Source organism: Abramis brama (assembly GCF_963993115.1).
Source record: "Abramis brama genome assembly, chromosome: 6".
NCBI lineage: Eukaryota > Metazoa > Chordata > Actinopteri > Cypriniformes > Leuciscidae > Abramis > Abramis brama.
Genome location: NC_139968.1, coordinates 25,195,005 through 25,211,350, shown reverse-complemented (window position 1 = coordinate 25,211,350; position 16,346 = coordinate 25,195,005). Strand labels below are relative to the sequence as shown.

The 16,346-nt window shown below is 36.4% G+C and overlaps 1 protein-coding gene across 2 annotated transcripts; it reads right to left on the bottom strand.

Moving 5' to 3' along the window:
* Positions 1 to 2,479: 2,479 nt before the first annotated feature.
* Positions 2,480 to 13,841, bottom strand: nab1a (NGFI-A binding protein 1a (EGR1 binding protein 1)). 2 transcript variants are annotated; one of them, XM_084116259.1, is made up of 9 exons: positions 13,634 to 13,828; positions 11,189 to 11,973; positions 10,911 to 11,044; positions 10,330 to 10,381; positions 8,225 to 8,344; positions 7,580 to 7,747; positions 6,925 to 7,084; positions 6,684 to 6,827; positions 2,482 to 3,652 (listed from the first exon to the last, which is right to left on the bottom strand). In XM_084116259.1, the coding sequence occupies exons 1-9, from the start codon at positions 13,734 to 13,736 to the stop codon at positions 3,579 to 3,581; spliced, it is 1,740 nt and encodes a 579-aa protein (XP_083972385.1). In that variant the 5' UTR covers positions 13,737 to 13,828; the 3' UTR covers positions 2,482 to 3,578. The 2 variants fall into 2 exon arrangements, with proteins under 2 accessions (XP_083972386.1, XP_083972385.1); XM_084116260.1 differs by lacking the exon at positions 7,580 to 7,747 and having other exon boundaries at positions 2,480 to 3,652; positions 13,634 to 13,841.
* Between the last annotated feature and the right edge of the window lie 2,505 nt (positions 13,842 to 16,346).

Genomic DNA, 16,346 nt, shown 5'->3' with positions numbered 1-16,346 from the left:
GAAATGCTGCTCGCATTCTATTGGTCGCCGTCACGTCATGGCGAACGCTGATTGGCTCGGGCCTCCGTCAATCATCATTATGACGCCCATCACACGCCCTCCCTGCGCCTGGCTGTGTGCGTCAAGCGTCCTGCGTAGTGTGCAGTACACACTGCATACTGTATGTGAAAAAATAGTATGCCAAACAGTATGTAACAGCATCCCCACGTCATCACTACAGCTATGACCTCGGAAAAACACACACACACACACAAATATTTATGTGTGTGTATGACCTTCACATTTTGCCCATTACTTAAATAATAGTTGGTCAGAGAGCCATTCTTACATTTGTGAGACAATATTATGCAAAATTACAGCGGTACTGCCCTGTGTGTTCAGAGCTTCTCAACGGATGACTAGCCCGCTATTAGAAGCGCCGATGCAAACACAATGAAAGCCTCAGCGGGGTCTCATGCTGTAGGTTTAGACGTGAGATTGAGGAATTCGGCGCTACAAAGACGAGCTATTGTTCTGGATATCCTCAAATCCAACCTGCATAGTTGAATGTGGATTTGAAACCCTCATGAAAGCCTGCTTTGATCCAAAACGTCTGCTTTAACGTAGGCTACATCAGTCTAATCAGCTATCAAACTGATTCCTAACTAAAGTGTTTGTTTGCACCTCGTCTGTCAAAAGTGTATTAGAAAATAATATGTATAATGATGTATAGCCTAATGGAACATTATACAAATATGCAATTAGATTAAATTACACATTGTGCACATATCATTGTACACATTTTACAAAAGCGTGCCAGTACATTAGGCTTTTTTGCCACCTTGTGGGCAATTGAAAAATTACCAGTCTTAGTTTTTTTTTTTACAATTTTTTGTTTGTTTATACAGTCAAATGGAGATCAGCGATATAAACACTATACATGATAATAATGCAGGTTTCAATATATATATATATATATATATATCATAAAATTATATTATCAATAAGTTATGACAACATGTTTTTACATTGCTTTAACTCATCAAAATAAGTTAAGTTTAAAAAAATCATTAGTTATACAAGATTCAACTTTTTTTTCAGTTTAATATAATTTAAGTTGAAATTACTTAAACAATTGTACTTAAAATTTGTTATATATTACACATTAAAATATAAAATAATATTTAAATAAAAAAATATAGTAATATTTGTATTAGATATTTTGATTATATATATATATATATATATACTATATATATACTATTCTCGTATATACATACGTGTGTGTATTATATTTTTTATTATTTAAATATTTAATATTTTAGTGTATATATAAAATATTAAATATATGAACTCATAAAAATTCCATATATATATTATAATAAATAATAATAAAATATATCTTACATATATATATTACAATATATTACAATTATTATTTGCTGTTTTTATTTATATTATATTATATTACCTTTTATTTTAATGCACAAGACAACTGAAGTAGATTTTAAAAGTAGTTTCCACTATCCCATTGAGACAAGAAGATCTACATGGCCTTTAACAGAGTGAGATATCAGGAAACACACGTTCATGGTTAAACCCAATCATGTAGGAGATGCGTCATGGGAAATCCTGCACTGCCGAGCCAAAATAAAGGTTTCAGAAACCTTTACTAATATTTTTGAATTTTTTTTGAAGAGCTGATGTTTTGCATTGTTTACTGCTAATCCCGACCGGTGGATCTTTAATTATAATACAAAAATAAACAAGCCAAGTTCTAAATAAGTGCACCTAACCCTATCCCTCTACATCAAGACAAAAGCCTTTGCAGTTCGAAATGTTTCCGACCACATTCAGGCACGCCCACACACATCTGGGTCACCACAGGGGCACACGCAGAGATTCTGGAGGTGCTCACTGACGTGTCTCCCGAGGAACACCCGTGTCGGCCTTCTTTAGGTCTAAATGGCTGGTGACTGGTGTGTGTGTGTGTGTATAGAGCGTGGGCACATTTTAGCATTAACGTATGTGTGTGACATAAACAGGAAGCTGCTTGGATCAGCTCAATTTATTAACTGCTTCCAGACTGAGCCGTGTATTTCAGGCCGCCTCTATAAATAGACTGTTTTTAAGTTGTTAGCTTGCTTATATAAAGTTTAATGGCAATCATAAATTAAAATGGGTAGTAATATATGTAAATATTAAAGTCACCATAGGGAAGTCTTTAAGTGCCGACTTTAAATATTATGAATAGTAGTTATATCTAAAATTCAATGTAAATGTATTGATATTTTATACTTACATTTTACATGGTGATGGAATAAAATTAGATGGAAGGAAAAATCATTTCAATGCTTTTGCCTTTGCTTCATAGGCTTTGCTTGCAGAACTTTTGTGTTACCTGAAGAAAATTGGCATTAGTTTGCAAAAACATTTCTCTCGCAAAAGTCATATAGCTTCCTCCCAAAATTGTGAGAGCAAATGCGAGAAAACACGAAAGCACTGAATTATAATTTTTTTATTTGTAGAACGATTTCACAAAGACAAGACGCAAAAGAGTTAAACACGACAGATGTGCATAGAAAAAGACACAACAGACTAGCATAGCCAACTAACAAAACACCTTCATGTGTGAAGAAAAAAAAGTTTGCTAACTTTTTTACGGAAAAAATCACAGTCACAATGTAACAGTTAACGTTTACTGACAGCGAGATACACAATATTGTATGCTGAGAATTAAGGCCTGTTCACCCCAAGGACAATAACTATAACAATTAAGATATACTTCTAAAAAGCAGAGTTCACACCACAGCTATGACGATAACGGCACAGAGAGACGGTTGGAATCACTTTTCTTCCCCAGCTGAAGAACAATAAAAACAATGACAGCCAATCAGAATCCACCAGACTTAAAGAACTCTAGAATTTAAAGTGGCAGACGACAAAACTGCAGCATGCGCTTAGAATAAACAGAACGATATCGTCCGCTGGTGTGGATGCTAATATAGTTATCGATATATTTATAGTTATCGTTTTTGGTGTGAATGGGCCTTGCTGGTTTCTGTATACAGAACACAATTTTTTCTAGTACTAACATCTAAAGTGACGCAATCACAAAAACGCGCAATGCTAATTCTACATATTCAGTATTCTTTTACAAAGTACACTTTAAGTTCATCCTCACTGACAAACCGATACGAACAGATGAATGTCATCATTTAACTTTAAAATGATCAACTACTCTAAGGACTACACAACCGTTTTCTACGAAACTTCAGTTGGGGAGTGCTTCTGTTGAATAACGAATAGTTTAAATAAAAATAGTTTACGAATAAGACATGCAATCAAAAAAACGAACGCAGATTATGTACAAAAAGATGCACAGTCACAAATACGCCCTTAGACAATTTCTCTGTGTACACCGACTGCAAGACGTTCATGTTTTTTTTTGTTATATTATTAGAAATAAAAATAATTCTTAAAAACTAAAAATCAAAATAAATTGATCTCTGGGCATTTACAGTTCGTAAGGCCACACAGTTTCAGTACTATATCCACTGAGCAAACAAAACGCAGGTTTCATTCAGAGGCTGAAGATGTTATCTGGAGTCCTCTGGTTCTGATTTGATGGTCTTCTTGTCCAGAAGCCTGAGCTCTTTTTGAGACCCGTTTTCTGAAATAAAAAGGCAATGGATTACAATCAAAGACTTGAGATATACAAAGATGGTGCACTCATATTGCTATGAACAGGAGAAAGTGCAATGGCCGAATAAGTCCCGCCTTCTAAATAAAAGAGCCAATCGCCAATTGGTAAAGTCACTGCAGATGCCTTCAGAAGCTGGTCTAATCTGAAAAATTCATTTTTTTTTTTTGTCATGATTTGAGCGTTTAGAATAAAAATTTATGAGACAATTGTCAGATTTAATTGGTGATTTCAAATCATTTCAAATATGGCCGGTGAGCCCAACCCTGCACTTTCAGTGGTTTTTCAGTTTGCAACTGGTATTATCGTTAGCAGCACACATTATTTTCTAAGTTTTGAGGTTACTCAACTTTACTTGCTGGAACTAGTTAAGGCTGACCTTGTCCTATTTCTGTATTATGACTTAAAGCTCTGTTATATAGTATATACTATACTATACCTGTTAGTACTGTGAGGGATTTTGTGTTGGTGATTTTGTATTAATGTTTTTTGTTTTTTTGTTTTTGTTTTTTTGTGTGTGCTTTTTATTATATTATTATTATTAATTTTTGTTTTTATATTGATTGTTTGTCTTTGGTGTTGTGAAAAATTCAATAAATAAATCATATATAAAAAAAATATGGCCGGTGAGTAAAATGACAGTCACAGTTAATTTGTTTAATATTGGTTAGCTTGCTTGCATAAAGTTAAACGGGTATGAAGAAATGTGTGGAATCGAGATTCAAGATGATTATGTGGAAATTTAAAAAAACCTTCAAATTTCAAAGTTCTAGAATGAGGCATTAGTCAAATCAAGCAAAATAATAAATATTTAGCTAAATACTTACCAAATATTTCTCAACATTAATGATAAAACTTTAATGCATTAACTTACAATGAGCAATAGATTTGCTACAGTTTTTTTTTTTTTTACATTAGTTTATAAAAATACAAATGTTCATTTTTAGTTCATGTTAGCTCAGGTTCATTAACTATTACTATATATATATATATATATATATATATATATATATATATATATATATATATACACAACTTTTGATTTTAATAAAGTATTAGTAAATGTTGAAATAACTGAGATTTAATACACAAATACATTTAACTAATGTCAACTTACTGTAAAGTGTTAACAAAATAAATAATAAAAATACTGCAGAGACAACAACAGTACTAGCCTACTAGGTGGAAACTTTTGCACTATAAAATGATCCCTGAACCCTGAATTCATTTAGATTTAATTTGTTGGATGTATAGGGAAAGGTTTACTTAATATCTTTTCAAAAATAATTAGTAGTTTCTGTCATTTCTGTAGTGCATAAGTGCATAAAAACACCTCACTGCATCAATTCTCGCATCAGAACAGTTTCAATATGTTGGAATTTTCAATACATTTCAGCCATTTCCAGTAAACAAAAAGCATGTCGTAAGTGTTACGCCAAATTTAAAGGATGGTACTTTTTACTGTTTCAAATCTATATCACCGAATAGACAGTTGAGGGTATTACATGTATTTTTCAATTATTCAAATCAGTTCAAACGACCAGTGTGCTCAGTAAATGACACTGATTGACATCAGGTTCTGCCCACATTGGGGCGGAAGAAAAAACCCGAAACGTCAAAAAGACGAGTAAATCCTCACCCCCTTCCTCACCTACTCGTGGCGCGCTAACGCAGCTTGCACAGGCAGGTAGGAGTTTCAGAGAGAAAGTGCTACCTTCAGAGGACATTTGCATGGAAGAGATTGCATACATTACAAAAAGTTCTCTGAAGCCCCGCTGATACGTGCAGTACGTTGACACATCAGGGTTTAATGGAGCGGTGTAGGTGTCAGTGTGACAGGATGATACTGAGATAAACCTGTGCCAATCCAGGCTACAACATGCATGCAAATACATGGTCCAACAAGACCCGTTTTATTATGTACACCATTTTTGAGTTGGTTCTGTGAAGATTACAGCTCTACCTAGACAGCATTTGAAGGCTGTTCCAAAAGGTAGGCGGAAACGTTACGCTGCCTTCTGAAATCCCACATTTTGGCCAAATTATAAGGCAGAACCACATGTATCTTTTGTGAATAGTCTGGGAATCCCAGAATGCACTGCGACAAGAGAGAAGCTGCACACGGTGTGTCGCAAGTCTTAGAATTTCTGCTTATTTAGATTATATTATTGAGCTGAATCAGGACATATTGAATGCATAAATAGAAAAACTAAATTACTGATTATATCTGCATATGCCTATAATTTTTTTCCAGATTAGTCACTTAGGAGGTTACATTTCAAATATGATAAGATTTGTAAAATGTTTTTGAAAGAACTAATTTATGCTCACCAAGGCTGCATTTATTTGATCAAATTGACACATTATTATGATTTAAAGTAACTGTTTTCTATTTGAATATGTTTTAAAATGTAATTATTCCATTTTCAGCATCATTACTCCAGTCTTCAGTCACATTCTAATATGATGATTTTATGCTCAAGAATTTCTTTTATAATTAATTTTAATGTTTAAAACACTTGTGCAGCTTAATGTTTTTGTGGAAATTATGATGCATTTTGTTCAAGATTCTTTGATGAATAGAAAGTTTAAAAACAGCATCCACTTAAAATGGAAATTCTTTGTCAAAAAATCTTTTAATTTAATGCATCTTTGCTGAATAAAAGTATTCCTTCCTTAATAAAAAAAAAAAAAAAAAAAAAATGTTTATCTTACTGATCCAACTTTTGAATTGTAGTGTTTGGCAGTACACTAGGTTTTGGAACAGAATTTGGAAAGTTCTTGATGTTACATTAAAGGTTCTTCAGATTCTAGAACTTTGAAAGTTTCTCCTATGACATCAGGCAGAAGATCACTTTTTAGTTCCAACTGGAACGTTAATTTCTCAAAGTAAAGTTAGACTACACAACAGGACAGATACATTTATTATGCGGTATTTTTCTTTTCCAGCTTCACTTAATAGTAATCGCTACCTCAAAGTTGTGAAGAATCTGTCACTAACCTGTGGCTGCCGTCATTCTCTCTTCAGAGTTCTGCTGGTTATGATGTCGTTCCTCTGCGTTCTGTTTGTGATGTCGCTTCAGCTCATTGGCCAATTGCCTGCCCAGCGGAACATCGGTCAGACGCAAGTTTAGGGGTCTCTCGCCTGCATTTAAGCACAGAAAGGTACGTATACTCAAACCACTGATACGAACAATTGCAACAGTTACAAAGTAATAGTACGCAAATAAGGAGAAACGTACCAGAGAGATGTGAGAGACTGCTGTTGCAGTTCTGAGCGGTGGGAGCGAGGTATTTCAGTGCCGCTGTTGGAATCCGCCAGTCCAACGATTTCAATCTCTCCTGGATGGCAGCATCACGCAAGAGCTCCACCTGCTTGGCCAGCAGAGAGTCCAGCTGTCCCTACACACACACAAACACTGAATGTGAACTGAACGGAAAAATGTTCACAAAAAGGTTTCAAAAAGGCAACGTTTTCAGACAACTTGAAAGCTAACATTTCAAACAAATATATATTCAAAATAATGTTTCGAACAAAGTTAAAAAAACGACAAAACAAAACCTAAAACATTCAAACAAACATTGTTTCCAAACATACTGAGGTTCAAACAACTTTAAAACAAACATTTACTAAAAACATTGTTTAAAACAACGAAGTTCAAACAATTCTAAAATAAACATTCAAAGCTCTTTCAAATAATGATTCTGTTGAAAAAAAGCTTTCTAAAAACAAATTTCAAACAACATTAAAGGTGCAGTATGTAATATTGACAGCTAGTAGTTGAAATGGGTACTGAAGTAAAAAAATTATCTCCCGCCCCCTCCTTCTCAGACTCGACGCGCTGGTTGCCAGATTGAGGACACGCAACAAAAATGAGCACAATTAAGGAGACTTACACACTGCAAGTTGATGAGTTGATTTATCTGTATTTTAATATGCCTCTGGATATAGAGCTTTTTAGATGGATGCTGCTGCTTTTTAGGTCGGGTAGAATCTGTGATTTCTGACGCAGTTTGTTTGCTGGCTTCCATCGCTATACACAGCGTTTTCCGCCAACTGGCAACCTGGGATGTCGAAATACTATTGGGTAAATTGGCAGTGGGCGGGATCACACAGACCCAAACAAAAACAGACATTCCGACACGGAACTCAACAAGTATGTGAACTTAGAATATTTCTAAAATATCTGCAAACATATTATTTTTGTGCTTTAGATTTAAAATTAGCCTACATACAGCACCTTTGAAACAAAATAACTTTGAAACTACCTTTCAAAAATGTAAAACTAACTTTCAAACAAAACTTTAAACACTCAAACATTGTTTCCAAACAGAGTTAAAGCAACTTTGAAACAAAAAAATAACTTTTTCAAACAATGTAAAAAAAAAAAGTTCAAACAATGTTGAAACAAAGTTCAAAGTCAAACAATGTTGAAACTAACTTTAGTTTAGACAAACATTTAAACACTGAAACAAAAGTTTCAAACAAATCATGCAAACGACAGACACCATGTTTTGCGATACATCGCAGACTCAAACTACCTGCAGACTATGTCTGATCGTCTCGTCTCCTTTAGATTTGGCGATTGCGAGCTGCTCTCTCACCGTGTCCTGGCGCGTGTGAAGAACGTGAAGGGCCTCCTGTAGATCGTAGACACCGTCCTAAGAGAAAGTGTGAAAAAGTGAAAGAGGGATGAGCTCTTGGCAAACTTTCAATTAAACTAGCAGACAGGAGTTTTATATATCCATGATGGCTTGATTTATTTGCATCTCTGGTGCAAACATGACATTTACACAAATGAAGAAAGCTGTTAGCACAAACTGAGTCATCACATCTGTAGTCCACAGTGACAGAGGAGGTAAGTCATGCTGCTGGCGAGATGAACCATCCAAATAATCATATTTTACACTTTTGTAGCATCTACCCCTCCGCACCCCACCCCACACACACACACTCCACTTATAAATGTCAACGTTTTTTGGACAATTTTTTTGTAATTATTTAGTTTATGCATTTTTCCCCCTCTCTCTCTCTCTCTCTCTCTCTCTCTCTCTCTCTCTCTCTCTCTCTCTCTCTCTCGCATAATTCAATAATTTATATAACATTTGTTGTACAAATACACACAGCTAAAATACAAGAGTTATAATAAAGCTAAAGAAATTTTTTTTTTCAAATAATATTAACTTTTTGGGTCTTGGATACATAAAATCCTGCAGACATTTTTTTGTTAATTTTTCCTAAAAAAAATGTAAAGCCTCAAAGCTCATTAACCTCACATTTAAAATATATATTACAGCTAAATAAATATAGTATTTTATGTTTTATTTAAAAGTAGTATTAAAATAATATTATAATTTTATTTGGAAACATAAAATCTTAAAGAACAATTTTTGTGTAAATTGTTCATAAAACTGTTTTAAAACCATAAATCACATTGACCTCAAATATAACAGGTACAGTACAGTAAAGCTTAAAACATATAGTTTATATATAAGTATAGTTTATATATAATTTAATTTTTAAATTGAAATTTGGTGATTAAACTTTTGGGTATTAGATACATAAAAGAAGAATGATACATTTGTGTAAATTGTTCATAAACCTTAAAAAAAACAAAGTTATCAAATATACTGTGAGAGGCATTGTGTACTTTTATTTTTACATTTGGTTTTAGTATTAGCATTATTATCATTTTTTTCTTTTTGAGTTTTTAGATGCATACAATTATGAAAAACAATCCATTGGTCCTTTTTTGAATGTTTTAATCTTGGTGAAAACTTCAAATACACTTAAAAATACTAACGCATAATAAAAAAAAAAATTCTGCCATGGCAACGTTCCGGTTTGTTTCTCTCACCAGTATTTATCTTGTTATTCTAACAGATTGTCACCTTTGAACGAATTTTCACTTCGTGTCGCCCCTTGACAACCTCCGCATTTTCCTCTGAGGTCATCACGCATGTGTGTATGTGTGTGTGTGTGTGTGTGTGTGTATGTGTCCACGTATGACGTTAGACTCAGGCAGAGACAGCCACAGCGATGCGTGGGTAATTCAGTAAGCACCCACAGGATGATGTCAATTATGTGTTTCAGTCCACTGTGTACTTCTCCGCCTGTGTGGATGAATGATTGTGCGTCTGTACTAAGCTTTTCTTTATCCAGAGAACCCAACAAAACAACTTCCGTCAAAAACAAGCTTTTAAAAGTGAGCTAAAATTAATCACATAGAGTTTTAATTTGACGTCTTGAGAGTTTTGTTTGCTACCATTTTGTTGACTTAAAGGCCTCACAGAGATACGAAAACAGCGATATCATTTACTTTTAGATGTTCACCCAGAGGCGCAGAACGTCGCTCATGGGAAAAAGCTGTGAACGCGACATTTCGGAGTGAATCATGACAGTAATTACTCTCCTGAGATTATTAACAGAGAGAGTGCACACACAAACAGAGCATTAATTCAAACACAATGGGAAGGCGGCTGGCAATAAATATCATGACAGGAATGCAAAACTAATAAAGAAGTCCCGAGAAACCACCTGGAGCTCGAAATGATTACAAAGCTCAGGCGTCTCATGCAAATAAAGCAATTTGTAGCAGTTGGGTTTATGAATATGAACTGAATCTACAGAACTTGTTTAAACTTACCTCAGATTTGATTCTCTTGGGAGATGGTTCATCTTCATCACCGCAGTGGGACCTAAAAATAATGATTTATTTTCAGTTTCCCACTTATTTTTACACCATAAACAATCATTGTTTATCAAAAAGATGGTGCTTGTATAAATATAGGATACCATGAAAATATATAAAACCCATTCAAACCCATAAGATCATTTAACCGCCCATAGACCCTCCCCTCGAGGAAATCATGACAGGAGTGATGGAAAGTGGACAAAAGAGAGATTAAAACAGCAGTTGTAAACGGGTCTCCCTCGTTTACTTTTGATCCGATCGACCTTAACGCATCATAATATCAGGTGTAGACAGGCCCAATAAGCATTTAAAAATTAATATAGGACAATAGACAAGGTCACAAGGTCGTATGCAATTTTTTGTCCAATAAAATGCTCTTTAGAATGACAATGTCCCTCCCACAATATCCCAGATTACTATATAATCAAAAGCAAGCCCTTCGATAATGTCAACAAAGGGAAGGATTATACACTATTTAAAAAATATATTTTTTCTATAGAATCAAATGAAGAATTGAAGAAATTGTGCATTACCTGCTGGTCCTGCGGGTGTATTTGTAGGTAACTTCCCGTGAAATCTGCCTGGCCAACGAGAAAAGCTCGTCTCTTCGGGTGAGCAGCGATAGATCTTTCATGCACAGCTGAGCAGATGCTTCATTCACCGTTAGCTACACAATAAATGAAACAACAATGAAAACATCAAACGTTTAGAATCTTACGGAACAACAATTTCTGTTAATCGGCACAATTATCGTCCGATGTGGCAATCCCAATATCTTAGCATTCACCCCAACCAGAGGAATCAAACCAACCTCGTGCATCGTAAGTTGCCGGCCGTCCCGCCTCTTGGAATCGAACCGCCCATAGATGGCGCTGTATTTCCGAATCTCCACCTCCTTCTGCGGATCGTCTTCGTTCATCTCGCAAATGTGGCCGATCATCTTGCTGAGCTTCTTATTGGCACGCACGTGTTCTTTGACTTCCGTGAGGTCGCTCTTGGGCAACGTTTGGGATAGTCGCTCTACGCACTCCATCACGCACTGGACGGCGGTGGAATCGAGAGTTTCGAGAGCGTCATGTGGAGAACACGGGGAACAGGCTCCAGACGGAGATAGGCTGTGCTCGCTCTCGCTTCCCCAGAAACGACTCTCGCTAGCCCCTTGCAGTGGGGAGCAGCCTGGCGTCCCGTCCCTGCTGAGATCCAGCCTTCCAGGACTGGGGCTTGTGGGTAATAACGCCCTGGGAACCGCAAGCTGGTTCTGTTGCCCATTGCTGTGGATGCCCGGGGAACTTTCGGGTAGCTTGTACACCGGTATACTGCAAACGGGAAGAGATGTCAATGGTTGGTTGAAGAGGGAAGGGTTGGTGACCCAATCCCGTAGAGACTTCTGGAGCCTCCGAACATGGAGGGGTTTGGTCGCCATTCCAACAAGGGCCATGATCTCGAGGAACTCTTCCTCGCCAGCCTCGCAGAGCTGCTGCACATCGTCGCCGCCCTGCTGGATGAAGGCTTCGTAGTAGCAGAGCAAGTTTGCCTTCTGCAGGATCCGGTACAGTTGTAGCTCACCCAAGGAGCGTGGCAGGACCACTGACATGGCTACACATGCAAACACATAGAGCAAAACATAGCACTGTCATTCCAAGCTTCTTATCGACAATGTTTGAAGTCAGCATGTTATTTATTTCCCGGGAAGGGTCTGTGAACTCTAAGTACGACTGTCACAGTTTGTCTACAGTGGTCATTCATGAAGCCGACGTGTTTCTGTTTGTAACGCCGGTGAAGGCATTCAATGAAGACAACAAGAGCATTTAACCATTGCTTACTGACCATGGTGGGAAGAACAATTATTAAGCTACCCGCAATGGACAAATGACCGCCAAAACAGTTGAAGGGAACATATGCTGCCCAAAGATATAGAGTTAAACAATGTACCTAATAATTAAGAAAGATAAAAAGTAAAAAAAAAGATTAATAATTCTGATTTAGTGCACACAGTTTTAACTGGAATAGACCTTAGGGTAGCACAATATGACATTTTTGACAGGAATGAAAACTAAGCTGTGAGGGATAGCAGTATAGTGTGTTCAATGGATTGTACTGCTGTTTACCAACATGCCAATTATTTGACTGATGAAACATCTTTCCAAAAAAAACTTTCAGTAGACAAAAAAAACCCTCCATTAAACCATTTTGAAAGTTGTGCGTTTTGAAAATTAAAAGGCAGGGTAGGCGATTTGTCCCAGAAACATTTTTTTGTTGTTGTGCTGGTTGAAAGTCTCTTCACATCCTGATAGCAATCACTTAAGTTAAGTGTGGTCTAAATGTTATATATATATATATATATATATATCATCTGTGGAAGGCGTAGGACCATAAAATATTCATCCAATCATTGCATTCAGACCAAGTGCAATGATTGGACTGTCCATCCTGCCTGTCAACATGTATTTTCATACCTCTGCTCACTCTGCTGTAAGTCTATCCCTCACAGCCTCGTTTTCATCCAAGTAAGTCTATCCCTCACAGCCTCGTTTTCATCCAAGTAAAATTCTATATGACACCTGCCCTGACTAAGGTCTGTACATAAAATCCAGTCGGATGGTCACATAATGTTTATTCACACAAGTTGCAAACTTTCAATGCATTTGAAGCTCAAACTGGATTTAAAAATCCTGCATCCGTAGAGAGCTTGAACTCAATGCAACCTCTATCCTACTCTCAATCAGAAATTAATGACTTCAAATGGAAATTAATGACCAATGTATCATCTTTTGTTTGTAGTAAGTGGTGAAAAGATGGCTTATTGTTGCTTTTTAACGTTGAATTAACATATTAACATTGAAAAACATTTGACCTTTTAGTTATTTAGCAGTTGTTTTCATTCAAAATGAGTTATTATATGCTTATTACAGGTACAATCCACTAACAGGTGCTTTCAAAACACAGCACAGCCTGGACCAGATCTTTTATCATAACATCACATTAAAAATGTTGCAAGTAGGCTGTGTCACATAAGTTCATACTGATGCAAACACAACGGTGCATTGCATTATTCTCCACACAAGCATGGACAGGTTCCTGCAAACTCTCCTGAGAAGATCTCAAACTATTGCTTCACATGCACTTAGGAATCTCTAAGAGATCAATGCATGCAAATAAATCGGATACTGAGTTAGCTCAAATCAACATGCTTTGACAGTCTAGCCTCCCCATCTGAATGTTTATGTATGAAATATTAGTCCTCAGGTTTACGTACCTCTCTTTCGGAGCTGGTGCGCGCGACTGCTCCCGGTGCTCGCCGCTGTCTCGAGGCAGTGCTCCGCCTCTCGCGCAGGAGAGAAAGTGCGTTGAAGACTCATCGGTGCTGTCTCCCTCTCGCGCTGTCTTTCTCTCTCTTGTGCTGGGATATTCCGATGTAAACTGCATAGCTCTCTCACTCCCACGCGCGGGCTTGACGCAAATCCTCGCGTGGGCGGCGCTGTGCGCGTGGGACGGAATACCGAGAGAGAGAGAGAGAGAGAGAGAGAGAGAGAGAGAGAGGGGACCTGAACGGTCACACACACGATGACATATTGAGGAATATTAAGCGGTAATACAGTGTTTTTTTTCTCGACACGAACCCACACAGCCTTCAGCACACCATATGAAGGTTTTTTTGTGGTGTCCATGTTCGTACATGTAAATAAGGGAAACCTGGGCAGATTGTCGCAGTTTTTACCACAGTGAATTTTTATCATGATATGTTTACTTTTGAAAGTCAGTATCTGTGAAAATAGATGCTTACAATTTTTTTAACAATTTGTTGTAAATACATGCTTTAAAGTTTGGGCTGCAAAAAATAAAATAAAAATAAAATGTGGTTGAATATAGCCTACGCGAAGAGAGTTAAATAGCGATTTCTAGCGACTATTGATTCAACGATTTTCAACGAATAGCGATTTAAATGTTGACATTTAAACTCGTAAATAGCACCAACACAAAATATTTATTTTAATTACTTATTAAATGTAATGACTGCTAGTGTAATGACATTATGTCATTTAATGTGTGACTTTTATTTTAGTTTTCATAAACGCATGTTGTAATGTCAAAAACCTTGCAACATTTTTGCAACTTACAATGCGGTCGGATTTCTGCATTAATGCATTGCGTGATCATTTTTCTTGTCCCCAGACTGTAAACCCCACAGGAAATTCACTCACACTCTGTGTGCAAAATCCCCCTGAAACCCACCTCAGTAAACTGCTATATAAATGTAAAATGGTCAGAAAGTTTTTTTCTCTCTTGCATCTCAGTAAAATTACAGCTTTAAATAAACACCTAAAATAACACCACAGCAGAATCTACCTATAAAGTTAAATAATGCTTTTTCTTTCTTCCCCCACACTGGCCTGAAAAAAAACAAACAAAAAAAAAAAACGCACAAGCTGCATATTAAAATGAAATATAATCATAAATCTAAAAGGCTGGATCAGAGGGGCGCATCAGCAGCCTCCCATCTGCCAGAGCATCTTGAGCTATTTTAGGAAGGAGGTTGGGCACAGCGAACAGCCCCTGGGAGGAAGTGCGTGGTGGTTGCTGTCATCCCCAGTTTTGTGTTAGTCTATTCCTCAAAACAAAAGCTTTTCCAAGTCATTTTACATCTTGTGTGACAAAAAAATGACAAGCGACAGCACCTTGACTGCAATCACGGATCCTTTTACTAGAGTTTTGTAAAGTGTATCTGCTCTCAAGGGAATGTGATATATATATATATATATATATATATACACACACACACACACACACACACACACACACACACTAACAAATGGGTTAACGTTTTTTTCAATGTGGGAATGTCATTTGAAAAATGTCAAATTGCTTTTGTTGTGTGTGTATATATATATATATATATATATATATATATATATATATATATATATATATATAAATAAACATCCCTATAGTTTGTGTGTGTGTGTGTGTGTATATACATATTTATCTACATATACACCATGCATGATCTTGTTCCTTTTTATATAGGAAATAGGTGACCTCTAACATAAGTATGAGAAACATAAGGAAAGAGAAGGAGAGAGAGAGAGAAAGGGGGGTGGCGATAAAAAAAAACTAAGATTCCTTTAATTTGCTGAGCCTATCCGAGTCAAGCGTGTCTTCCTACTCAAACACGCCCACACACGCTTGGCCGCCTACGCATATATGCACACACACATATACATAGGCACTCTGTGACGTGCAAACACATCTCGGTTTGTGTGTGTGTATAGGGGCCCCCTGCTCAAGAGTGGGTGTTGTCATTGCAGGGTAGGGCTGTTGACAGGGTACGCGTGGGTTTGCGGTTTTTAATGGTTAAGCTGACAGTTACTCAGAAAATCCTCTTTCTTCCTCCTTTGGCATGCAACTTCACGCTCACTTTCAGATTTAATTAATTGACTCTAGTTTTAACACGCAGAAGACAGTACTGTCTATAATGCTTTGGTAAACTTGTCTGAGAGAGTAAAACACTAATGAAGTGATGGATTTCATCACCGGAATAAACAAATAAAGGTTGTTTGGTATGAATCAGGGAGAGTTTAAAGCTGCGTATATGTATGTGTATATATATAAAAATGTAAAAAATTAAATGTTTACATTTAGTAAATAAAATAAAATAATTCAATGTAAATAAATGTAATTTAAATTTTATATAATTAAAGTTAATTGAGGTTTTTTATATTTAGAAAGTAATTAAAACCTATTTAAAATAGTTTAACCCGTGAATGCATACCCCCGTTTTTTTTTGACCTGGGATGTCATTCGCTAGCCTCCCCCCTCATTTAAGTTAAGTCAACCTTCTTAGTATAAACAATATAATGGCTAAAATACAAAAGAATGTCTGTTTTCTAATACATTTTTTGTAAAAGATGTATAGGGTCGCTCGTGACCCGAGGTGTGTAATAGTGCAAGTATATTTTTCTCTGTGCAAC

What these genes read in the sequence shown, in the direction of transcription:
- nab1a (XM_084116259.1), bottom strand. Translation starts at nt 13,736, where the DNA reads ATGAGTCTTCAACGCACTTTCTCTCCTGCGCGAGAGGCGGAGCACTGC. An exon ending in GCACCAGCTCCGAAAGAGAG is followed by an intron (nt 11,974 to 13,633) that starts GTACGTAAACCT and finishes TTGCATGTGTAG; the next exon opens with CCATGTCAGTGGTCCTGCCA. An exon ending in CGATCAGACATAGTCTGCAG is followed by an intron (nt 7,748 to 8,224) that starts GTAGTTTGAGTC and finishes TCGACATCCCAG; the next exon opens with GTTGCCAGTTGGCGGAAAAC.